General features: G+C 38.1%; 1 protein-coding gene across 1 annotated transcript in view; it reads right to left on the bottom strand.

Moving 5' to 3' along the window:
* Positions 1 to 26,458, bottom strand: part of ARHGAP8 (Rho GTPase activating protein 8) — a 35,342-nt gene extending 8,884 nt beyond the window's left edge. Inside the window, 8 exon segments of the mRNA XM_039708289.1 lie at positions 8,172 to 8,282; positions 9,355 to 9,459; positions 13,166 to 13,252; positions 15,538 to 15,669; positions 18,594 to 18,681; positions 24,195 to 24,216; positions 25,155 to 25,267; positions 26,368 to 26,458. Coding sequence (XP_039564223.1) covers positions 8,172 to 8,282; positions 9,355 to 9,459; positions 13,166 to 13,252; positions 15,538 to 15,669; positions 18,594 to 18,681; positions 24,195 to 24,216; positions 25,155 to 25,267; positions 26,368 to 26,458 — 749 coding nt within the window.
* Positions 26,459 to 27,007: the final 549 nt, after the last annotated feature.

Here is a 27,007-nt window from a genome sequence, read left to right as displayed (position 1 = left end):
GGACATTATTTATCAACAGGTGCACCTTTGGTTCATGTGAGTTGTTTCTATTTAATAACCAATCAAAGATGCAGCTGGGTCAGACTCAGAGTCACGAGGTTTTGTTATTCATTCCTCTCCTGTCCTTTCTAGCTTCTGAAGGATCTTTTTCTCTCTATCCTTTTAGTATAGCATTTTAATATAATATAATATCATAATATCATAAATAAGCCTACTGAAACATGGAGGCAAGATTCTCATCTCTTCCCTTGTCCTGGGACCCTCGAACACAACCATACCAGCATGGCCAGTGGTGTACTTGACCTGCCTGGCAATCTTGGTCAGAAAGAACTGTCCTGCTATACAGGCAGGTAAATGTAAATGTCAGATAAATGTAAACTGGGTCCAAGAAGGGGAGCTTTGGCTCCTTTTTACAGACTGGGAGGAGCTGCTGCAAGTATGGAATGCTGTTCTAGGTGTCTGGAGCTGAGGCACAAAATTTAAGTGCCAAAGAGGAAGACTGTGACCCCAGGCAATCTGTCAGAGGGACTGGAATCAGTAAGGTGAAAAAGGTTGAGTGAACTTAAGGGACTGAGAGCTTCCTGAGCTGGACACACCACTGCAGGTGCCTTGTCTGAATAGCAGCACAGCTCCTGCACCAGAGCTGCTCAAGAAATGAGAGTCTGAGTAGCGCAGAATGGATGCAAGGGATGCCAGAGGGCCGCTGATATTTCAAGAAATGCTAACTCTGCTGATGAAGCAGGATTTTGCAGAAGCTTCCGTGGTCTAACTCAGAGTTTCCAAAATTGATTTCAAGTACACAGATGTGAAAATGTAGCAATGGAAGAAAGAGTGGGACTACTGCACCTTGGGTGAAAAGGAAATCCCACTTCCTGCTAACGCTGCAAGGCTGAAAACTGCCAAAATCAAATGAAACAGGGCAATGACAGTAAATTTTTGTCACTTCCAGAAGACAAACTGAAGCTTTCACTGTGCTTATGGTCATGTCTGGAGTGCAAAGAATGCTGCCAGTCACCCCTCCAGGGCTGTCAGCAACCCACAGGGTCAGCATTTGCTGGAGATGGCAAATGGAGATATTCCAGATTTAGAGGAAGAGTTAAAATCACAGCAGACAGCAGATACAACAGATACCTACACACCTGCAATCAAGTACAAAAAATGCAGTAGGTGACATGTCTGTCACCTACTACTTAACAGCATGACAGGTACTTGGCTTTCAAGCATCAGCTGGCTGAGAATGTCAAAAAATGCTGACAAAGGAATGCCTCTTTAGAAATCTGGTATGTGGAAATTTCTTTATGATAGGGAATATCACAGCTCTGAGCAAACCTGGGATTAGCTGGAAAATAATAACATTAACAGAGCCCTGGACTCTCCTTCCTGAGGGGACAGGAGGATTGAGAGCTGGGGAAAAAATTAGGTAGTTCAGCTAAGAAGAGCTTGAACTGGGCTATGTATGGGTGGGCAGCACTACTCTGCCACTGATTTCTGAAGATGCAGAAAGTAGGACAAGAAGTCTCATCACATCAGAGCCCATCCCTTCCAAGATGTACTGATACTGCACTGAATAGATGAAATTTTAGCCAAAGGTGGACAAGGTTTGGAGAAAACTCAAGGATGGTTACTGCTTTCAGAATGGCAAACATTTCATCTGGGAGAAATTCTGCACTGATGACGATGAGCCAAGCCTGGAGTTTTTTTAACCATAACCATCATGACTATTTTTTTCCCTGTACTGCACATTTGGTGTTGCTGCTTCAGAAACTGTGAGTGTCTGAGCTGACTCAGCAACTGTTGTGGGAGAAGAGTACAAAATTGGTGCAGCAGTGATGAGACAAAACACCCAGAGAGAACAAAAGCAAGACATAGAGATTTTATGTCAGATCAATGCAGGAATAACTAGTCATTGGTCACTAACACAACATAATGATGGCCATAAACCTTCTGCTTCTTTAAAATCTTTAAATGGGCCCAAAAAAGTACCAGGCAAAAGTTTAACTTAATTAGCATTTCAGTGGCTATATTCTCATCCAATTTCTAGGCAATAACAGATGTAAGAGGTAGTAATGTTAGTGCCTCACTCATCCTCATTATAGCTCTCTTGACTCCTGTGATTAGTAAGGAAGAGATATTTGCTTATTAAGGATTATTAGGCATATGGAAGGGTGATTGTTTCATAACAATTTAAAACACAAAAAAAATATATATCTGGCTTTCATCTGCAGATGGGGCATGCACTGATATACTACACAAGCTCTAATTATCCTCTTACAATTATAATTACAGGAATGCCACTTACTTGTGTTCAACATTCTTGGTAGTGAACTATTTACATTCCCCTGTATTCAATAATAATATTTGGTACAAGCCACCTCTGCAAAGTTTTCATAATCAGCACCACTCTGGAAGCAGCACATCCAAAGGCCCTTATGGGTCTGAGTGGAAATCCTGAATTTGGACCATGAGGTATTCAAAAAGGTCTATTAGGAACTCTTCACCCACTGCAGAACTCTTCACCTTTGACAGCAGAACTGACCCCACTTGGCCTTTCCTGCTGCAGGTATTTTGGGGTTAATCAGCATAATGACATGATAATGGCCAGAATAAATATTCATGATCTGACTTGTAAGACCAAGTCCCACCACCATGTTCCCCATTATCACAGACCTCTGAGAGCTAAACTAAAGGCTGTGAATACTCCACAAAAAAAAAAAAAAAGTCATGAGAAAAGCTACTGCCACCAGGGCCAAGCTCATGACATAGCCCTCAGAGAAGCAGCACAGCCATGCAGTGACAGTGCAGCCCCATTAATAAACTATTCTTGCTAATAAACCACACCAGGAAGGGAGTTCTAGGAAGTTCTAGTTCTCTTTGCACACCAAGCAAAGTTGAAATGCCCAGTGAAATGATATCTCCCAGTAAGGCACTGAAGAAGAACAGGGGGTGGGAGATGAGGTCAGTGTTGAGGCCAATGTTCCAGATGCCAGAGAGGAAAAGCCTGCAGCAAATCAAGGTAAGGGGGGAAAAAATGCACATTAATTTTAGCTTTTCTAAAAGGGGAGCTCTAACATACTCCTTGTGTGTCAAAGGATTTTATTTAATGTATTTAAACCCTAAACACTCAGAGCAGCTTTTATTAAAATTAGTCAAAAGCCTAACTCACTTAAATGGGAGCATCATCAAGACTTTAATGTGTTTGGAAGCTGTTACATCTTTATTATTGACAATTTAAGCTCATGGAACCCATTCTCAGCCTCTCTAAAGTTGCACTGATTGCATTTTCTTTCTTACAGCTGCTCACTCCAGAGGAACCAAATAGCAACCCAGCAGCTTTTTAAAAATGTTCTCTAATTATTATTGTTAGCCATAAATGTGTTTCCAGTTTCAGAGTATAAATAGCAAACTGATTATTTACAGCACTTGCTCCTGTTGAGAACTAGTGTATCTGTCAGAGAGGTAAAACAAATAACTAAGCTATAATTTGCAATAATAAACCCTACACATCACTTTCTTTTTTCAAGGGAAAAAAAAAGGCACAGTTTTACAGTTTCTGCACTTCTACCATTTTCTATAGGATTCTAGTTTCCCTTGAAGGGAAAAAAAAGGTATTTTAAAATAAAATAGGCTGTTCCCTGACAGTCACATGCAAAGGATTGCTCTGTTTGTGCAGCACTTGTGTGAGCTGGGCTGTGTATTTTCAGAGCATTTCACATTGTGGAACACAACTTTCACTTTACTGGACCTAAAGTGAGATAAAATGCTTGGGACATGACTTCAGTTAATGTAAATCAGACCAGCTCAAAGATCAATGAAATGACACCTCTGTCCTCTCTTTCTGGATCCTGCCAAGCAATCCATGATTCTCCTGCCCTGTCCTGGATGGTGGGATGAGCTGCTGTGCCTTGTGATGGACAACACAAACTGTCACTGGGGATTAGGCAGAGCTACAGGAAATTTCAAACATGATATTTTCTTACTCTTTCTGCTTAAGTGATGAACAGAACAGAGAATTTCTGCAATGCTCAGTACAGCGTCTGGAAATGATTCACAGATCTCAGTTGTATTGCAGCAATGTCAGATTCCAGAGAGATCTGTTCTGGCAAACACAGTGCCAGGGAGAAGAACTTCTCACTGCAGGACACATGATCGATTACAGCAGCACGTCACACAGCCAGTGACTCATTTCTAGACAGCAGACAGTCACCCACACAAGGCCTTCGCACATACTACTGAAATGTCATTAGGTATTCTTGGCTGATAATATTTCTCTTTGCTTTTCCTCTCCCTTTCATTTTCTCCCTGCTGAGGCACATGGAGGTTTGATTTAGAATGCATTCCTCCTCCCTGGTCATCCATACACAGCATGGACAAGCAGAAAGATTATGAGCAAAAGGAAAGTACTCTGAAATGTTTATGATGACAATTTAACAAGCAAAACCTGCACAGTTGTGGCAATTTTGAACGTTTTCTCTGTCCCCTTTCCCCCATCCATGGCATTTGATAGAAAAAGAAAACATTTCCTGTCTTCTCACAAAAGATATTTAATTTTAAATTTAAAAACTAATCAAATAGAACAGTGTCAATAGCTAGTCAAGGTCACCTCTGTGTGCTGCTTTTGATATTTAACTCAGCTGTGACCTTCCTTGATGAGAGAAGCAATCAGGTGCAGCAATAAGGGTTTACCAGAGCTTGCTGAACATACAGCACAGGACAATGATGCTGCTTGGCCCATAGAGTCAATTATTAATTGTTCTTATCCTATCTGATCTACAAAAGCAGAGGGTTCCCTAAACTTTTCCTTGCCTTTTTAAATATAAAATTTTTACTAATGGCTTGTTGAAGAAAAATCCTATTTTTCACCCTGACATGCAGAGCAAACTAAAGTAGATAGATTCTGAATAGCTAATTCCTCCTGCTCCACATTTTCTGTGTGAAGAAAAAGCAGGGAACTGTAGTCTTGCTGTAGCAACACAATGATGAACATTGTTTGAAATGTCTGGGTTTATGAAAGCAGCAGCTACTGGTGAGTAACAGAAAGTCATTTCCATAGTCTGAAAGTCTCTGGTCACTACAAGCTGGGACTTAGAGCCAAGGAGGAATTCCTTCTGTGCCTGCCCTGTTTCAGTGCTACTCCCTGCCCTTTCTCTCTGCTGAAGACTTGAGGGGAGGCTTGATTAGTCTTTCATCTACCTCCTTGTGGTTGTTGCTGTCCTCTCTACCTGCACATCAGAAGGTTGAATTAGCCAGTTAGAGCAGGCCATGTGCTACTCCCTGCCCTTTCTCTCTGCTGAAGACTTGAGGGGAGGCTTGATTAATCTTTCAGCTACCTCCCTGTGGTTGCTCCTCTCCTCTCTACCCGCAGGTTGAATTAGCCAGTTAGAGCAGGCCACAACAAACAGCAAATGTGCAAAGCCATCCCACCCACTCTGTGTGACACATTCATCAGCACATATCAAACCTGAGCAAGGATTCCCTTACACTGCAAATTAAATGTGGACATAAGGCATTTAATCCTTCCTCAGAAGGATTGTTTTGTCTGATACTCCCATGAAGATGAACATTCAGTAGTACTATTTTATATTTTTAAAGAAATCCCACTGTTTTTAACATGAGATCAAAGCTTCCTAGGCACAATCTGACAATCAGGCAAGCCACTCAGAAATGCTATAGAAAGAGAATCATTCAGCAAACTGGGCAAGTCTGGTCTATACCTGTAGCCATAAAGAATTAAAATAGGGTAACAGGTAACCTGTTGTGGTCCCCCACACTTTATTTTGAAGGTGTCATATAAGGCAAGTTTGGATTATTTAAATGCCTTTACTAAGCTCACTTATTATTGTTGGAATTAGTGTCGTTTCAGTGAAAGCTTCAGGACAATTTGTTTCCACATTCAAGTTAAGCTGCAAAGACCAAATTATTCAGTCCTTACAGAAGCTCACAATGAGGAAGGTTTTCTACTTCACATCTGTGCCTAACACAAACTACATGTTTAAATGCCAGACAAGCAAATATAAGTAAAGCTGGATAGACACACAAGATGAAATCAGTTTGGTGTGTGTTTGTTTTTTCCTCTCCACAAAGAGCTTGGGGTGACTCTGAAGTTTTAAAGACAACAAATGCAGCCTTTTTAAATTTAGATTTTGCATCCTGAGTGGATGGATGTAACATAGGGAAGAAAAGTTTTGAGTTAACCTGATAATAAGCCCTTCCATTCACTTATAAATTAAAGCAAATTCTGTATAGATTACACTTCCAAGAATTATACTCCCAGTTCTCACAGACCCTCTATGATTTTTAAATGCCCAGTTGCTTTACATAATTTTGAAAATGCAACTCTACAAGGTTAAAAATGTCATTGTGAATTAAAAGATTCCTCTAAGGCAAGGTACTTGTCTTGGAAAATGGAAACTTCCTTTCAACACACATTTTTTCCTCTTCTCAACTTCTACCTTTCTTTACAAGCAAAGACCAAATTATTCAGTCCTTACAGAAGCTCACAATGAGGAAGGTTTTCTACTTCACATCTGTGCCTAACACAAACTACATGTTTAAATCCCAGACAAGCAAATATAAGTAAAGCTGGATAGACACACAAGATGAAATCAGTTTGGTGTGTGTTTGTTTTTTCCTCTCCACAAAGAGCTTGGGGTGACTCTGAAGTTTTAAAGACAACAAATGCAGCCTTTTTAAATTTAGATTTTGCATCCTGAGTGGATGGATGTAACATAGGGAAGAAAAGTTTTGAGTTAACCTGATAATAAGCCCTTCCATTCACTTATAAATTAAAGCAAATTCTGTATAGATTACACTTCCAAGAATTATACTCCCAGTTCTCACAGACCCTCTATGATTTTTAAATGCCCAGTTGCTTTACATAATTTTGAAAATGCAACTCTACAAGGTTAAAAATGTCATTGTGAATTAAAAGATTCCTCCAAGGCAAGGTACTTGTCTCGGAAAATGGAAACTTCCTTTCAACACACATTTTTTCTTCTCAATTTCCACCTTTCTTTACAAACATAGTGTTAATTTATTTGTTTCTGGTTTAGAAGTTACAGGGGATTTGTTTATTTGTAATTTTAAGTGGCTATGTCACACCATCTCTTCTGCAAGAGTGAATAAAACTTGGCATAAAACACTGTCCTTCTTAACAGACCAGTAGAGCCCATCTGAAAGACATTCTCTGAACTAGTTAGCCATGTTTCAAGTATTAGACTGAACTCTAAAGAGTTCAAAAACATAAAAGTTAATCTTATAGTAGCTCTTACACAATAGGTATTGGTTGTACTAATTTCATGCCTTCTAGAAAGGACTAATGTTTAACACTAAATTAGAGGAAAAAAAAATATTTTGTATCTCATTTCCAGCTGAGTCATTAGAACCAGAAAAGTAGACTGGGGGTAGAAGGAGGTTTGGAAAAAAATGCATGTACCAGATAGTCTAAATTGCCTTTGCTGAATGTGAACAATATTCTTCAGCTGTTTTTGAGAAGAACAAAAAGATTACAGAAATGACTGTGGGTAGAAAACTAGGTTTTGTGATCTTTTTTGATGTTGTTTTTTATTAAATTGAATCTTTCAAGTCCTATTGCCACCCCATTCCTCATGTAAAGCAGGCAATTTTTTATACTACATACAGTGCTGCAATCTATGCAAACTGCTATCAGGGCATTTCTGGAAGGGCATGATTTTATTCATTTCATGAAACATCAGAATGATGTGTGAGCAACAAAACAACAGAGTCTAAATTCTCAAGCATCCATTGTAGCTTTCTGCAGCCACTGTGGAGCCTGAAGCTCTGCTTTGGTAAGGCTACCCATAATTTAAACACCCCCAAAACACTTTCAGACTGCCAGCATCCACAAGCAACATATCTCCTTGGAGCTCTGGCACATACAGGCAAACTTCTATCCACCAGGAGAAGTTGTGCATTGGCTATCCTAAAGATACTATAACATGAAAATCAGGCAGGTCACTGGGACTGTGAGTCCTGTCCTGAATTCATAAAACCTATTGTCTGGCCTCATAGTTTAGTGGCTTTTAAAGGGAAGGAATAAAAAATTAATATCATATAACAAAAAATTATTTGCAGGCAGTCTGTCTGGTAAACATGTACATTACAGAAAGCTGCAGGGTACTCAAATGTCATGGTTTAGGAATCTTATGGCTTACTATTGCAGGCTGACTCCAAATTGCTGGGTAGGCAGAGTTGGCCATGGTGGAGGAACCTTAACCATAGGAGGAAGTTTTCCCTTCTGTTTTCTCCAAAGATTTTCATCATGTCTGTAAAAAAATCAAGATTTCAGTGCTGCTCAGTGCACTGCAGATGACAGACTGTATATGTGAACAGCTACAAGTATTGCTCATGATGTTGATCTCCTGACAATTGTGCATATGCTGCAGGTCTTACAGAACCTTGTCTTACAGAATTTCAGCAGGAGGAATTTTTAAGTAGAATTTGTGGTGGAATACTTAAGCAAGACATAGAAGACCCTTTTTTCTTTAGCCAGTGGAGCATAGTAATAAATGTGTCCAAAAAATAGAATCACACTATAATTTAACTGCAAAATTCAAACATTTTTGCTCCTCAAATTACAACTCCCTTTTCTTTGGCCACCATGCAATCCAATTTATAACCTCAGAGCTCTAAGGTATTTTCTGTTATCCCATAAAAGGTATGTAAAAAGCCACCAGGCATCAGTAACAGTCATAATCAAAGCTTCCAGTTACTTTCATTCAGCAGTGCCATCAAATCACTTTGTGTCAGTACATCAAAGCATTTCCATGTAAAGCATCATGTTAGAAAGACTTACTGATACTAATGCTGATGCTTGACTACCCCAGCCCTGTGCAGTTCTTTTCACCTCCCATCCACTCTCAAACACTTCCCCCTAACACACACAAATAAACACCACATAAACATAATGGACCTACTAATAATAGATACATCCATAACATTTAAAATTAATCAACATTTTGCTGATTGGCAATGCTCTTCATAAAATGAAGTCAATCTGTTACAATATGCAAGGAAAGAGGTCAGGATTAGAGTTTTTCCCAAGACAATTCTATGATACTCATAAGCAGCAATGACATATGGATTGGCTTTGCTAACACTCACACAGAAGCAGCAATCAAATTAAGAAAATGCTCCATGACAGAGATGGATTTTTTCCAAATCTGTAGAAAACTAAACACCTGATGCACTTCAGTATATCTCTGATGGCAATGCAGCTTTCAGAATTAATCCAACCCAGTACAAACAAGTAAATTAGATATTTCCAAGAAATAGATTCTTCTTAGAATACAGTGATCAGGATGCAACTCCACCTGAGAAAAAAGTGGGGCAATATACCCATCCTGGATGGCTTCTTGAGGGATATTTAACTGGTCATATTTGAGATGTTGTCCCAGTTCATCCAAATAGTTCATGTAGGTGATCTTTTTCCCAAATTTGTGGTTAAAAATAATTTTTAAAAAAATCATGAACTAGTATAAAAAATAGCATGGGAGGAACATTTATAAAGGGTTTCTCTTCTAAATCTACAAAAATGCAAGTGCTGATGCAACTCAAAATTAGACTGTAATTGAAGCAGCAGGAGGCATAAGATATATTTCATTTCATATGATCAAACACATACAGTGCATGCCTGAGAGTCTGATTTGAATAGAAATAACTGACTTCCATCTGAATGTTTTGTGATTTGCACAGCTATGAAAAATATCACTTTAAAAGGCACTGGAAACTAGGTTTCATACAGCATTAGAAAGCTCACTAAATGAACCTTCAAGAGAATGTTATCCAGGTAACAGAACCACATGTTTGTATTATGTAGGTATTCCATTCTGCAAAAAGACAAAATAATGGGGATGTAGGAATAAACTACAGAGTAGTTAAGCAACAGGTAAAATTTTCCAAGCATTGATAGTGTATAGCCTTGAAGTACTGGGCCATCAGCTTTACCCCTTTTGAAAAAGGCTGGATAGCTTCTAGGAAACACCAGGAATACTATTTTTTTCTACAAGTTGTACAAAACAGACTTCCAGATTTGAAGCTGCATGTATCATTGGTTAGGTCTTGAGTGTCAGCCAGGCTATATGAGCTGAGGTGCTCAAACAAGGGTTGGGTGCATGTTTTTACACATGATCTGAAATAAAGTCTTATTTTTCCACAGCACAAAATATCTGGACTGTAATGGCATGTCAAGAAAAATAGTTGGTGCTGATGGCAAAAAGTGTACTTTGCTGCAACTTACCTTCATAGTAAAATTGGGGGAAAACTCTGGCAAGGATGAGTTTATCCCTGGATTGTCCAATCCGCATGCACATCCTCCCTCTAGCGGCACATGGAACAAACAGTCACTTCCCTGAATTTAGCTAACAGGAATTTTGGGACACGTGAGGAACGTCGTTCTGTGCATGCACAATTTCAGAGCTCTCCAGAGTGTCTTTTATCCGAAAGAGCCCGAATTTCCAACATCTTTTCTAAGCCACAGTTGAGCACACAACTCTGTGACTAATCACCTCTGGCAATAGAGGGTGTGTCACAGAACCAAAATGTGTAAAAAAAGTCATGGGCACTTAGGAATAAGTGCTGCTCCTTAAAAATGCTACATCACTACTGTCACCTAAATGTATATTATTTTTATAACAGATTCTGCTAGCTCATAGAAATATGGTCTTCCTACAGTAATCTTGCACCTTGGAGAAAACACTCTTGACTTAACACATTCCTTTCTTACTCACTTCTTTTGGGACTGGAAAGAAGATCAATCAACTTCAGGAACTTGAAAATTTTCAAGTTTTTACATTTTCTTAATACTACCAAATGAAAATGTGCCAAAATACTTCATTCTAATAACTCTGTCATTTGTCCAGTTGTTAGCAAATACATTGTCATGTAAAAGTACTGAGGCCATGTGCTAACAGGTACCAAATGCACTAACAGACTACTGAAAAATAAATACATGACCCTTAATAATGAAATCTATGTTACATCTGCTATTTTTGTTTGCAACAGCATCTACAAATGAGTCTGGGCTATAATTCAGCAAAGCTGGGAAACAAAGTCTAGAGGCTTTTTCTCCCTTATTTTTGTGAACTGGATTAATATTGACACTTAACAGTGTCAATATTTACCAAGAGATTAGTCTAAACTGGAATGAAAAGGTACTATGAAAAAAATTGAAATTGTACTACTCTAGTAAATTAACAATATTATTAAGTTTTAGTCTTTGATGAAAGTATAATTTAGCCAAACTGTACATGGGCCATCTCACACTTAGTAACCCAAACTTTTTTGACAAACCCAAACTACAGTCAACCTGAAAAGAAAAGGCATGGTTGGCTACTAAACCATTTTAAGTAGTAAAGAGGGTTTTTCCCTAGCTTCAGCTGTTCCAGCTTTCTGGCTTGAGGATCTTTTCACAGTGTACTCATACCTTCAATTATTTTGTCAGTCCCAGTGTACAAACAGCTTTGTCACAGCTTTGTAAGACAGAGAGTACAGTGTTACTAAATTACACTCAGAACCAGTATCCAGGTACACAGTGGTAGAAGTTGAGTCCAAACAGAAACAACCAATTGTGATTAAAACAGGGTGATCGGAGGGTCAAGATGAGGATGCATCTAAGATGACAGGCATTGGTTTGAATTATTTATGCTAGATATGAATGCTTAAGTGCATCAAGATAATTCACTTTTCAACTGCCAGAGTGTCCTCCTTTCCAAGACAAAAAAAACACTTAGACATAGTAAGATCTAGGGAAAATAAGTATTTGCAATGTGTACCTGTAAAGTCATACTTTTTAAGAATTAGCAGGCAATTATTGCTGTTTATCAAATAGTACCACTGCTGTCCACCTGTAGTTCCACTGAGGGAATTAACATGCACAGGCTGAAAATCACTGGTGTCCCAAAAGCATCTGCTTGGAGCTGTTCCCAAGGAGCTCTCAACTAACTCTGAGAAAGAAGTTTTCATCAGAGTATTGTAATATCCATCATAAATTTTTATGTTGGTTAATTGTTGGGTTTTGTTAATTGTTTTGTTTGGGTTTTTTTCCTAGAAGGTTTCCATACCCATCCTAAAGGAAATCAGGAATAAACAAACCAACAACAAAAGTAAATCCATCTCCATTCCTGAGACATCAGCAGGTACTGGACATCTGGTTTCATCACACTTTTCCCACCAGTTCTCTGTGTTCTCAATCTTCTTTTACTTATTTTACTTATTTTTCTTATTTTAGTGCAAGTTAAAATAAAGATCTAGAGTTAGTCTTCTTCTTTCAAGAACAGCATATTCTGGAATGAATTTTAGCTATAATTACTTTTTAAAAAAATTTCACACGCACCTTAGTTGTCCTATCTCTGTAGAAGTTAAATTTCCCTTTTCTATTTAATTAGCTTTCTAGCCCTCAGAAACTGAATGACTGCAAGTTACTGTAGTGGAAATACTTGGCTGGTTCATTATGGTTTCTCAAGATTAGCTGTTTCTACCCTGCAGCCCCAAGAATATTCATAATATGATTTGAAAAATGTCAGAATTTCTTTGAAAGTGACAAAAGTTGAGAAGCAGAAGCTGAGCAAGCTCCACCATTCTTGCACATAGCAGTGTCTTCCCATTGCTGGTGGTTCCTTGGAGGTAGCACCAAATTTTTACCACGTAAAGGAAAAGAACACCCAGTAAAATACATAATCTTTTCCATCATATCCTCCTTTTCAAGTTCCTATGGGCACTTCAGGGATTATCCATTAACTTTGAGAACATAAGTAGTGTCAGTCCCATTCATGCCAACACTTCTGACCAGCCCAAAGGCTGATCATTCATCATCCACTTTACTGCACCACCCAGTAACTCCAGTCATGCACACAGTTCCTTTTCCCTAAGTGCTGTCAAACACAACAAAAAAGTCATTCACAGTCCCCAGACAACCATGTTTTAAAAGTGATATTTACATTAACATACAGAAAAACTACCCTTTTCTTACAAAGAACTCTACCCTATTCATTTCCAAGCTTAAGCTCTCCTTACTTGTTAGTTCAAGATAGTTTAAATGGGTGTTGTTACCCGACATATTTTACTTCAAGCCTTTTTAAAAGCAACTTATTAGAGAATAAACCATCCTTGAACTGAATGGGAATAATGTATTCAGTGAAGTGCCAAGTACCTTATAAGAGGTTTAAAGATATTCCATAGAATTTTTATGAGGTTGGTTGGATGGAGAACATAGAGTGCTTTAAGGTTTTTCTTATACCTAGGAAAAGAAAACAAAATTGTTAGAAAAATGTTAAATGCCAGAGATGGTAGAACTGAATAGCTACAATTGAATGGAAAGTTATTATTACAGGCACATTACACAGTATTATTTTCAAATATATTGAAAATACCTAATTCAGAAGAAATTGAACATAAAATTTTTAAAAAATCAAAAATAAGCCCTTTTAAAAAGTGGTCAGTTTTGACAATAGATGAAATTAACTATTATGCTCCTAACCAGTGTCTGCTTACTTACAGATTTAATATCAGGGAGACAGAAATTAAACTATTTGAAAAAAATACTAAAAGGAGAATGAAGGATCTATAAAGAAATCTTTGATTAAAAACATTACTTTTTTACATGCCTTTATTTTCTGCTTGCAGAACTTCCATGTTTGAAAAAAAAATTAAATTTTCAGATACAGAATTTATACCTAATTCTTCAATTTTACCACTAATTTTGTCCTGCTTTCCTAGTTATTACTAAAGGTGAAGCCAACTGCTAGTTGTTTGATATTGCATTGTCCCTTTTGTGTGAAACAAAACTTTCTTTCATTATTGCTTTGCTTGACTCTACAGTGTCATTTCATGGTACCTAAACAATAGATTCTAGTTGGCTGAAACTGATGGCAGCCAGGTGGCACAAAAAAACTCATCTCTTACTCAACAGTATTGAAAAATGAAATTGAGATCTGCATATTGGAATATCCTGCTTATATATATAGATTTTTGCTTATTATTTTACCAAGTTTTCTTTCCAGTAGGGACAATGATCAGGGAAAAACATGACCGTGAACTTCTAAAAAAAATCTTCTTGTAACAGGTTATGCTAAGAGGGGGAAAAGATAATCAGGAAACTCAGGAATTACGTGAGTTTTTACTTTCAGGTTTTAATTGTGCCCATACACTTGTGAATGAAACAGGCACTGTGTGTATTAACAAAGCCACTGCCACACACAAGCAAAAAACCATCCCTGGCCCTACTGTGCCTAAGAGCCCAAAATCCACAACAAAAACTAACAAACAAAACACCTGAGTTGCTTTACTAATGTTTCTATTTTCAAGTTTGTTTTGCACCTTAAGGCACCTTCAAGTTTATGTTCTTCAGTTTCCTAGATTACAGTGTCCAAAGACTACTGTGCCTCTGCTGTGAACCTTCAAAGCAAGGTCTATTCTTTTGAAACTTCTCCTATTCAACATTTGCTTTCGTGATGCTGGGCTAATTACTCTCATCGTTTGTACTCTCATCTGTCCTCCCTTTCCTTTCACCCCAGAAGTCCAAAAAGGGCTATTTTTGTATTTTTTCCCCTCTGGCTAGTACAGCACCCCATATATGTTGAGCTGGTAATTCTGCTTTGAGTTGCCAATGACAGTATGCCAAGAAGTTCCAACTGTTAATAAAAATGAGAGGTTCTGTCTGGTGACCTGAGCCTCTGTGTCCCCTTTGTTGTGAGATTTCTGGGTCAGGGTGGGGGAATAGAGACAGATTTTTGGAATAAGTGAGAGTCTCATCATGCACTTGTATGGCAACAAAAAAGCCAAAAAAAAAACAACCCACCAACCTTGTACTGCTTCTCCCCATAACACAACTCTAAATTTAGCTTAAGAATCTTCCAGAAGGAGAACAGAGCAATGCTTTGTCCTGGAATTGTCAGTGCACGTCAAAACCCAGTATTGCAGTCCAAACTTCTAATCAAAGATAAAATATAACAGACTTTTGTCTTTCCTCTCCTTTATGCAGTCCTAGAAAGAACAGATACATTGTACTACCCATGTTCAGTCGTGTTGCCTTCCAGAGGCCAATTTACAAACAAGTTACAATGTGCAGACAAGTAAAAGATTGACTTCAATAGGGACTGGCTGCTCCATTGGTAACCTCACACTTTCAGGGAACAAACCACAATGCTGGTCTCCACTATTAAAATGCAATTTATCCAAGAGCTTTGGCCTCAACTACACCCTAACAAACTCCTCCATGAAGTCCTGAACTGTAGCCATCAGTACTCCAAAGCTCAGGTAGATCCAGCCACAGGTCTTGGTTTTGCTCCATGGCTTTTCAAACCTTTGGATAAGCACTGCAGCAGCCAGGCCATTCCTCAGTTCTGCACAGAAGACACAACAAAAAGAACCAACAGCACTGACATCATTTTAAGAATTTGCAACAGCAAAGTGAACTCAGTTAATTGTGGGTGAATCAAGACAAATTCACCTAATTTCCCTCAGGGAAGTTCATTATAGACATTACACAATCTGAAGAGTAAACTAAGTCTTTAAGAGATTTACTTCCTGTGAAATTCCGTGTAGGCTGTTTGTAACCACTTCAGAGATGGTTCACTCAGAGTCTTCAAGCCATAGTGAAAGCAGACAACCATATAATCACTCTCCACATACTGGTCCAGGATCTACTTTAAGTACCTGAGGAGAAAGATAACATTTTGGTCTTAAGACAGTTTACTGGATGAGATTTTTGAAGCACTAACTGAGAAAGAAAATGTGCTATTTTTGCACAGAATGCTACTGACTGCAAATTTATGTTTGCTTCAAAATATTTAACTAAGTTCATCTAGCTCTAGTGGCAAATAATTCCACATCGTTGCAATACCTGAAACTTTAAAGAAAGTATTTAGTTACAAAAACTACAGTGCTCATGAATTAATAAAAATATTAAAAATTAATACAATATGGGACTGTACTTGCCAAGAAATTTTTAAGAGATGCATTTTAACTAAAAACAACTTTTTTTCTGCTTTTCTCAGTCTTTGTAAAGTCCTTCCTTTTAGACAAGCAAATGATATCATTTTGCATTTTCAAACAATAAAGAATATGTTTTGGGCTTTCCTCTCAATTTAAAAGTTTCTAAATCCTTGAAAAATCCATTACACCTAATTAAACTGCTCTTCTTGAATATATTTGTCTTTCCCTTGTTTGCATTGTGAGGAAGTGAGTTTGTGAATCATTTGCCTTAAATTTAATTTAAATCCCTTAAAATTAATTTAAAGAACTACACTATGTATCCCATCTTGAAATAATACTGCATGTTTTATAAGCAGATTGCTGTGTGTTCATTCTTTTACAGTATAGTTTAAGATGATTTTCATTCCCTTTTTTCTACAGTTGAGAACACAGGATGGCCTATTACACAGCTCAATGACTCAAATAAAGCAATGATGGAGCAGTGCAATCCAGCTGCATTTCTTGCTGTGTCAGATTTCAAATTTCTCATGTTTTTCTCAATGCTATCTTCTCATTCTGCAACAGCCCCAAGTATTGCTCTTAATTGTATGTAAGTGATTTTCATTCAATAAAGCAGATAGTTCCATGTGCCATTTACTGGGCTGTGACTATCTGCAAGCATGAAGAACACTTTGACTATTTCCCTTTGCATAGAAAAGCCCTTCAATTCTCACCTGTATTCCCAGTCTCATTTATCTTATTTCCTCAGCATACTGTAAATCTTAGACTGCAAGTATCTTGTGAAAAGGATTGACACTGCAATTAATATAATGTGATAGTTCCATGTGCCATTTACTGGGCTGTGACTATCTGCAAGCATGAAGAACACTTTGACTATTTCCCTTTGCATAGAAAAGCCCTTCAATTCTCACCTGTATTCCCAGTCTCATTTATCTTATTTCCTCAGCATACTGTAAATCTTAGACTCAAGTATCTTGTGGAAAAGATTGACACTGCAGTTAATATAATGCTGTTTTGATCCCTCATTTAAGTATTAGTGGCATTTTAATGGAAAAAAGTAGTAGTGACAGTCAATCAAGACTTTTTTAAGAGTTTGAAATTAAAATATACCTAAACAGATGTTGTTACAAACAGAGTGCCTTGTGGTTTATTTACAGCATGTAAATTCCTTGTTACATTGCATCCAGAAAACATGTATTTTTAAAAATAACAGAGTGTTTTGGAGTCATATAATAACCAGTATTTTTCTACAGTCAATTACCTGTTCCAAGACTATAACAGAATTGCAGCAACAAAAGCTTTACCAAATCAATTCTTTAAGTGACTTCATCACAAAATACCTAGCAATCAGGGCCTACTCTTTTCCTACAGCTTTTTCTCAGAATTCAATATCTGAATCTAATTAACTAAAACCAGATCACTTGATAGCTATATTGCTACCTTCACATTCAACTCTTGCCTATAGTTCTCTCTTAGGACAGATTTTCCAAGTGAACTTGATGTGGGCTCAGATACAGGAAAATGTGCTGTGAAGAGCATAAAAATTGAAGCAACACACTCTCAAAATAATTTCTTAAGTTACCTGTTTTTTAATTCCTCTCCATTTCTGAGAAGTTGAAGCAACAGCATTTTTGTCCTTTCCAATGGTGGTGCTTGAAAGGTACTCAAACATTTCAGCAATGGAGGCTGCACAACAACCCCAAAGAGGTTTAAAATAAGGCTTAATAAGGACAGGACTCTCAGGATACAACAGATCGCCTTGCAGTGACAAACTACAAGGCAGAAACATGTCCTGGTACCTTGCTGCAGCAGGTTTATAAGGAAGAATGTTGTTAATTTACATATTCACAACTCCTTTTAACTCAAAAACCCCAAAAGTATACACACATAAAAATGTTAAGCATAATGTATGAACCTAATGCAGGTAATTTTATAAAACAGAAAACCTACTAAGATGCAAATAACTAAACAACACTCTTTCTGAGTGATTTAGGTAAAGTATAGAAAATTAAAGTATAGCTATTCACGAGAACACATGTACACTGTAACACGTGGTAATATGGATGGTGTTAGCTGCTACCTTCCCAAAAGCATCTTCTGAGAAAGCCACTCAGACAAGCACAGTCACTCAATCCACACTCACACCACAGAATAATCAGTGAAGAAAGACAGAAAGGGTGTCTGTACAGGGCTCCAGAGGGGTTTTTTGTAGAGTCACACCAAAGAAAAGAAGCCCCTTTCCACTCACCCTGAGGCATGAGATGTTCTCCAAGCCTCTGGTAAATTCTTCCAGGGAAATACCCTCGAAGTTTCCCTGATAGGGAAGGACTCCACAGTACACAGCACTAAATTACTACAATTTCTCTTTCATTGGTCCACATAGTGAATTTTTTTTTACTACAATAAGAATTTGTCAACAAAATCAAGACAGCAAGTACACAATGAATTGCTTCTTCCTCTAGAGACTGCAGGCAAGTTAACTGGCAGTTTAATACACATCTCATTCACTTAATATTAACAGTAGTAGGTCTTACATTCTTTTTTCATTTCACTCCTTGCCTATTCATTCTCCTCCCTGAAAGCAACATAACAGAAGTTCTTATATAAAGTAAAGTAGTCCGTGAAGGAGATTGAAAACAACTTACTCAAGCAGCCTTGTGTGATTGAGCTGGTGGCATGGGGGCAAGTGGCAACAACTGAAGGTAATCACCTTCCTTCCAGAATTGTCATCACCTGTAAACAAATCATTTAGTAAAGACAATACTCAGTTAATTATGGGATCTCAGGTATCTGAAAGAATGGCGTGGATCTTCTGATATTTGGGGCTGTCTCTACCTCCTATTAATACCCAGAACACTCTGTGAAACATCACTGTCCAGTCACACATTACCTGCTGGGCAAATGATAAGGCAAAGCTCAGAAAGTCATATGCACATGGTGCTGGTGCTGCTCAGCTCCAGACAGGGAGCACTCAGGTCCTCCTGGAGCATTCAGCTGTGGAAGAAAACAGCCATGCTTTCCCTGGTAGTCTTGGAAATAACACATTTTCAACAGAATCTGGGATAATTAATAATAGCTAATACACAAGTGTCTGAGTGGCTTAAGAGAAGACATAGGTAAAGAGAAAAACTAATGTTTTATGGTGCTGTATGTCATCCCCCTCTTTTTCTCCTGCAGGTTTTAATAAGGTAGAATTAACATTTTTATCTGTAATTTTGAGCACCTGGAAGAGCCAGCTGGGCATGGTGCTGGGCCATTTTGTCTGAACTGTGCCTTTGCTAAGAAGGGTTGGACCACATCCTTATCCTTAACATCCCCTTTCAACCTGGTATTCCATTATTGTGGGATCAATAACATTATTAGTGTCACGTTAAATACTACTAGAACATTTGTCTTCTCATCATCTGCATATTTCATGTTCCTTGACCAACACACAAGGCACACTAGGGCAGAGAAAATAAACAATTATTTCAGCCAGATTTATGTGCCAGCAGCTAGTAAGTGTTAGAGAAAAACTGGTATTAAATTTTTTTGAATGCTTTCCACTCACAATTTCTCAGTATCTTTCTGTCCTGAAAACAGCCATATGAAGGCTTTATTGTCTCATTTTTAACATGATTTGTACCAATAAAGCATCTCACAAGGATAATAAATGCCACTAGGGGCTGGGCTTCCTCAAAACACAAAGGAGACAGCAACACGTGTACTAGTTTTAAATTTCCTTATGTCTGAATTCGCATAAAAGCCTTCTCAGAAAATAAATCAGCAGTCCTCCAGGAAAAAAAAAAGAATTGCCTTTAGACAGACACCATTACAGTCCTCTTCAGATACACAAAAATGTTTAAACCTTTATTACCTCCAAAATGTGTATTTTTCTACCTTTTAAAAGCTTATCATTTTTAAAAAGCTACACTAACCCTAACTGGGAAAGTATTCTTTCACTTTACTGAATGGTTTTTTCCCCAAGAGGTGGGTAGAATAATAATACAAACATAATGCAGTAGATAAATTCCATAATTTTTTCTTCACAAAGATATTTAACTCTTGTTAAAGGTTAGAATAAGTAAAGCACCATTTTGTTTATTAGGGGGTTTGCTTTTTTATTTTTTCCCCTCTTCATGTCTGGACACTGTAACCACCTAAGGCAAGAAAGTTTCAAAGAGAAAAGAGAAAAATAAATAGTAGCTGCTCCTCTGTGGGGGTATGAAGGGGAAGCTGTGTTATTAAAAGTGGAGTTTATGTTCAAAAATACAAAAGAAATAACCAATCTGACTTCGAGATATTCCACAGACCCAGAGAAGCAAAGTAAATATGCACACATATTTGTACTCCACTTATTTACATGGTCTACAGAAATCCCAATATTAACCACACCTGCTGAAAAGCTAGATAACCCTAACTCAGTGAGACAATTATTTTCATATTATTTTTCTTTCTTTTTTTTTTCTGTTTGAACAATGGGAGTGGAGCTCAAAAGATTATTCATAATAAACATCAATAAGAAAGAAGATTCAGTGTTTCAGAGTGAGGGACACCTCAGCTCTATTTTTCTCCTGCAAATGGCAGAGGAGTTCATTGCAGCAGAGGACTCTCTGTTACTACTCACACCATCAGTGCTGTTTAATCCAGCCTAGGAGACAATGGAGGAGCCTGAGCCAGAGCTTGGCAAGTTTGAGGATGAAAATGGCTTTCCATGGATTCTGTATCAGTCCCTAGAAGTACAAATGTCAGCTATCTGCTCCTGGAAATCATGAAGTGATGAAAGCAGAGTAAAAGGAATATTGAACCAAAGGCAACCCCCAATGAAGGGGAGAGAATGATGCATCTGACTCCATCTTATCAGAAGGCTAATAAATCACTTTATTATACTATATTATTCTATACTATATACATTACAGCTAAACTGAATCTGCCAAGCACTCATCTCTGCACCCAACTGCACAGAACTGCACTCATCTTGTGACTGTCTCGTGACTGTCAACCAATAATCTGGACACACACACATCTTTTGGCCCTGACAGGCCAAGGGAACAAAAAAAAAACATTCACACATGGTTGTAGTCATTCCTCTGGTATGCACCTTTACCAAGAGAAAAGAAAGCTTGTCAAAGTCAAGAGAAACAGTGACAGGCCTGAGCCATGATTTTACTCTGGTAACAAGGCCCTTATTTTGTAAGGCTTTACCTATACACAACAAATTTATAATAGAAGGAAAAAAGCCATCTCCTTCAGCCCCTACTTGAAGGAAAAAAAACCCTTCAACACACAGCATGGGACAAAATACAGTTTATCCTTCATAATTGCTAATGCTTAGCTAGAAGTAGTGTCTCAGTCTAGAGACTAGATTTAAAAATCTGAAATCAGGTTTCCCTTGAAACCAGCAGAAAAACATCTGGCTTTTGAACAGCCAAGTTACTGTACAAGAGAGAGCAACTATGATAGTGTTAAAACATTTACAAATGTTTAACACAAAAGGTTACTATGAAGCTATGAAGCTAGAAATTATTTACATGGAATCAAAGAATAAGGCAAGTGGGGAAGAAGCCATCTGCCTGGTTTTCAGCTTATTGCTCCCTTGGAGCAACAATTAGAAATTTTCCAGTTAGGAGGCAAACTTAGTGTAGCACCCTCAGAAACTGATTTCCTGTTGACTGCAGCATTCTCTGTCCCTGAGACAAACATAATCTCCTAAGCATTCCATGCCACATATCACTGTTTCTAGTAAAGTGATTTAGTGCCTTCCCCAACCCCACCCTACCAGAAAGGTAACTGAAAGGAAGAAAAAAAAAAAAAAAAAAAGGAAAGTCCAGAAAAGACCCAAACTACAAGCCTTTTATTAATAATAGAAATTAGGAAGTATTTTACAAAGTATCACAGGCTGTATTCCTCCTGAGGCAAGGTTCTTACTCACAGACACCCCTAAAGGATTATTACTTCAGCAGAAATGAAGGCAGGCACGCACAGAATGCCTGCTAATGAACTCCCAGCTACACAGACTCCAAAGGCAAGAGATTCCCCCAACATTTGTCAAGGCACAGGCGTTGTTAATGCCTATTCTTTTTGTTCACTCAGCTGTCAGATATGCTCTTCATCAACTGTAAATAGTGTGGTTTCTCTTCATTTTCCCCCTCCCGATGTTCTCGAACTGTAAATAGTGTGGTTTCTCTTCATTTTGCCCCCCGATGTTCTCACCTTTCACTGATATTCTTTGTTACTTGTAAACGGCTTGACACAGCTCACCAGTGTAACATCAGTCTGCAATTTACATTTTGATAGGACAAGAATTTTGTGTAAAGCCAGTATCTGCTAAGGGGTATCAGATACAAAACCAGGTAAATGGCTTTCAGGAGATGATTTTATTATTTATAATACTGCAAGAAATTTGCCACAGAATCTATAAACACAGCAATACATGAGCTGAGTGCACAATGTACTTGTGAAAAATGTTTTGAAAATATTCTCCTTGTCTTCCCCTAGGTTGTCTGCCCTAAATAGTATTTTTCCTCAGTGCATTTCCTACACAATGTCTACCAATCCCCAAGTCTGAATTTCTCATTATGAGTTGGTTTCAGCTATTTCGTACAGCTTCTTTTCATATTCCTTACTGACCTGCCATTCTTTGCTGGCAATAAATTTGTGAAAATCAGCAAATAGATACTGAGACTGACAGTGAGAGCACACACAGGGCTCTGGTTCTTTGGGCCTCTCTTTGCTGAAATAATATGACAACTTGAAAAAAACAAACAAACAACAAAACCCCAAAGAATTTGAATGCTGATGCCACACAGCTTGGTAAGTTAATGTTTAAAATTAAAGAATAATTACTGGGACCTTATTAATACCCTACTGATATGAATGAGGTCTTATATGTCTAATTCAATAAACAACAAAGTTGAATTTAGCAGCAATTGTAACTGAGCAGCAATTTTATATAAAATAATAATCAAGCAGATACAAAAAGAAATTTGGCAATGGTTTGGATATAGCATAAGCAAAACTGACTGGGGGGTGTTTCTCACCCTGCCTCCTGTAAAAAAAGCACAGGAATCCAAACACAACTTATGCACTGTATGCTAACACATATTCATCAATATTTTCCCATAAATCTCCTATTTTTGATTCTTGAAATCTACATCACTGCACTGCACCTAATTTCTTCCTCATATCCCATCTACATCTGCCTTCTGCCAGTTTGCAGGTTGCCACGATGACACTTACCTGAGGAAACATTTTTCTACAGTTGTACCATACATCCAACTTCAAAATACACTGCACCTTTATAAGGCTTGTGCTCACAGCTGCAGAACTGTGAGCAGGTAAGGAAACCCTAAACCTCAACTCCCCATCGCCAGTTTTCCTCTACTGGAAAACCCGTGACACACTTCATTTCACTGACAACAAGATATGTGAGCATAATCTCTTCCCCTTATGCCCTGCCATGCCTTTTCTGCTGGAAGGAGTCAAAATTCTATTCATGAGAAAAAATTAAGCATGTCACAGTGAAATAAAGTGTGTTTCCCTACTCCATATAAATAAATACCTGCATGTATCAGCCATTGCCAGTTCTGGAAGCACAAAAGTAAAGGAACTATTTCTTCCAGCCATTACTAGCAAAGAGGTTTTAGAAATACTTTTTTTGTTGTCTGAAACAGTACAGATATTTTCTTATCACATACACTTGTTCATCTGGCACATGGGGTAAAAAAAAGGTGCCTAATGTATAACCAGTTGACAGAAAGCTTTATGTAAGCTTGCTCTATCATTAGGACAAAATTACCTGAACATGGATAAGTGGTTACAATAAATGCACTACACCATTTTTTGGATTCAGCATAGCTGGTTACTGACTAAACAAAAATTACTATAATGTAATCATAATAAACACTAATGATCCGTCATCTATGGAACTTGCTCTCCAAATTAATACACTGTAGTGCACACTAATGTGGCAGAATTACATTGGGCTGAACTCCTGTTTAAGCAGCTTCTATCTCAAGGGATTACATACTTTCAGTTGCAGACAAGTATATTTTTAAGATTATGGGTTTTAATTAAATTCCTCTGACAAGTTACTGGACAAAGGGTTGGTGTATTGTGATAAAAAGAGTTATTTTAATTGCATAATTATTCACTGGGGATTCCTCTGGGTGGAATAAATTGGGGCTTTTTAAATAAATTCCTGATCTTCTTATATTTATGCAACACAGGTCAAGTTCTCTAGTTCTTGCCAAAACACCCAGGCTTACCATCATCCCTTTCACCTCCAAGCTGCACAAAACAAAACAGTTTTGTAAAGTACCAGAGTTCCAAAGCCATTTTGTATGGTGATTATATAGCCCATGTTTAGCCACAAATCTCAATTCAAAATCAACTTCAATGATGATAACACCTGTTATCCCTCTGATTCTGCATTTGCACTAGACTGTTTCTTAACCAGTGCACTGAAGACCCAGCTAGCTGTGGATTTGACCAAACCAATTATTTCTCCATTAATTCACAAGTATTAAGATTAAATATTTGCAAGCTGGATAGTTAGTTATGTTGTGATAACTTACTGTGCAGGAAATGTCATGCTGTAAAGCATGCAAGTGTTTTACTACAAGAGTTCAATGCACAGTGCCCATTAAGCTGACAAGGCAGTCAGTGAGTGTTTCAGATAACTCAATGATGGTTCTGCTGGTGTCAAGGAGCTCAGGAGGGCCCAAACAAGTTTGTGTCTTCAATATGAGCCATATAATGCAGCAGCTAAATTAACTGCAACCCTGAAAGAAAATCCTTCCATAATGCAGTCCACCTCAATTTTCCCCTCTATTTACATCAGTACATCCCATCCTCAGAACCTTGATATTTCAAACCACATCCCCCACTAGATTTTATGGATGCTTTGAAATTACAACCAAAGAAAAATTCAAAACCAATTTTCATTTCACAGAATTACAGAATGGCTCGGGTTGGGGAGGACATTAAATCTCAACTTGTCCTACCCCCTTCCACTGGACCAGGTTGCTCCAAACCCTGTCCAACACTTGAACACTTCCAGGGGTGGGACAGACACAGCTTCTCTGGCAACCTGTGCCAGGGCCTCACCACCCTCACAGGAAAGAACTTCTTAATATCCAATCTAAACCTACTCTCTGTCAGGTTGAACACATTCTCCCTTTGTTCTGTCTCTCCAGGCCCTTCTAAATAGTCTCTCTCTTTCTTACTGCCTCCTTCAGGTACTTGAAGGCCACAATTAGGTCATCCTGAAACTTCTCTAGGCTGAACACTCCAGGCCCTTCTAAATAGTCTCTCTCTTTCTTACTGCCTCCTTCAGGTACTGGAAGGCCACAATTAGGTCATCCTGAAATTCCTCTAGGCTGAACAACCTAATTCCCTCAGTCTTTCCTCATGGGAGAGGTGCTCCACCCCTTGGATCAACTTGGTGCCTCCTCTGGACTCACTCCAGCAGCCTCATGTCCTTCCTGTGCTGGGAGCCCAGACCTGGAGGCCATTCTGCAGGTGGGATTTCACAAGCAAGTACAGTTTCTAAAAGTGAAAGTTCACCTGACATTACAGACTTTCATTAGTAACATTGACCAAAACAGAGAGCAAGATTAAGATAAAGAATCCCATTAAACTCCTGACTTTTCTAATTGCTTTAATTATTCTATATATTTAGCACATGTAAACACATGAAAGATTATGGATATAGCAAACATAATGATTTTGTGCTTTTCTTCTGCTTCATCTGACAGATTTAAACACTGAACAGTAATAGGAAAGACATGCAGAGTGTGAACAAAAACACTTTAGTCTTGCTTATTTCTCGTACAGCATGTAATACATTTTTTCATAATAATTCAATGCCTTCTTAAAATTAAGAACAGACTCATTAAATTTATATTCTGAACCTTCTCTAGTTCTTCTTAGCGATGTGTTAGAAGTACAATCTTCCAAGTGATGTGTTAAAAGATACACAGAGCATTTCAAGATGGAGCATCCAATCCACTGGATTCTCAGCATGCACATTATCCTGTGTCACAGCTGGTCTGTGGCTGGGCAGTTAATTTGGCTATAAATAAGAAACCCAGCCTGGTTCCATAAACAGGCCCCTGGGTGAACAATGATAGGATTCATTCAAACCTAAACAGGAACTTCACCCAATCACGTTCCATCCTGAACTGCAGATATGTCACTGGTCCAGGAGCTGGGTGGTGTTAAAGCCAGATCAACCAGTGGTTTAGACTGAGGTGTTTCAAACCCCCTGTATAAGCAAGACCTCCACGCTAAACCATTGCTGTCACATGGATCTCTGAGAGTTTGTGTCATTTGTAAGTCTGCAACAAACAACCCCCACCATAACAATCGTGCATTTATAGACCCTACTTTGCATTTCTTCCATTAAATTGCATGTACTTTCTCCTTCTGCAGACTCACCCAGTTCTTTCCATGAGGTATTCCAATCCTTTTCTGTTGAAACAGCAGGTCTTAGGTTTACGTCGTCAGCAAATTTCATTAGCTCACACATGCTTTTTGCCAAGGTCACTAATAAAATTTTAACCAAGATTAGTTCTGAGACTGGTCCCTATGGAACCACATTAGTAACCTCCTTCCACCAAGACTCTTCCTTTCAGCACATGCTATTGTCCTCACTTTTCATTTCTTACATTCATCCACATTTCTCCATCTTAATATTTTCTCGCATGGCAACCTCTCAAGTGTTTTATTGAAGTCCAGATAGATTTCATCCACTGTATTTACATTGTCTAAGAGAGTGTTTTATCAGACTTTATCATACTGGCTTAGTCTGGTATATTCTATCTTTGTGGAAGTACTGCTGCATTTTAACTAGGTTTTCATGTATTTCCACATCTTTAATTAGTTTTCCTTCAGCGTTTGTTCCAAAGCTTTGTGTACTAATGAGGTCAGATAAAGAGCCTGTAGCTGTTTGGATCAGTCCATTTTCTCGCTACACAAGTCCCACACAAAATCTCTATATTTTTCAGTTTCTTGGGCCACTATGGCCACTAGGTCTGACCTAAAATTAAAGACCAGAATGCCTGTGGTTTATTTTAGA

The sequence above is a fragment of the Passer montanus genome, unplaced genomic scaffold (genome assembly GCF_014805655.1).
Source record: "Passer montanus isolate IOZ18808 unplaced genomic scaffold, ASM1480565v1 scaffold20, whole genome shotgun sequence".
Taxonomy (NCBI): Eukaryota; Metazoa; Chordata; class Aves; order Passeriformes; family Passeridae; genus Passer; species Passer montanus.
Note: the sequence above shows the minus strand (reverse complement) of the source record. Positions and strands in the feature narration are given on the sequence as shown.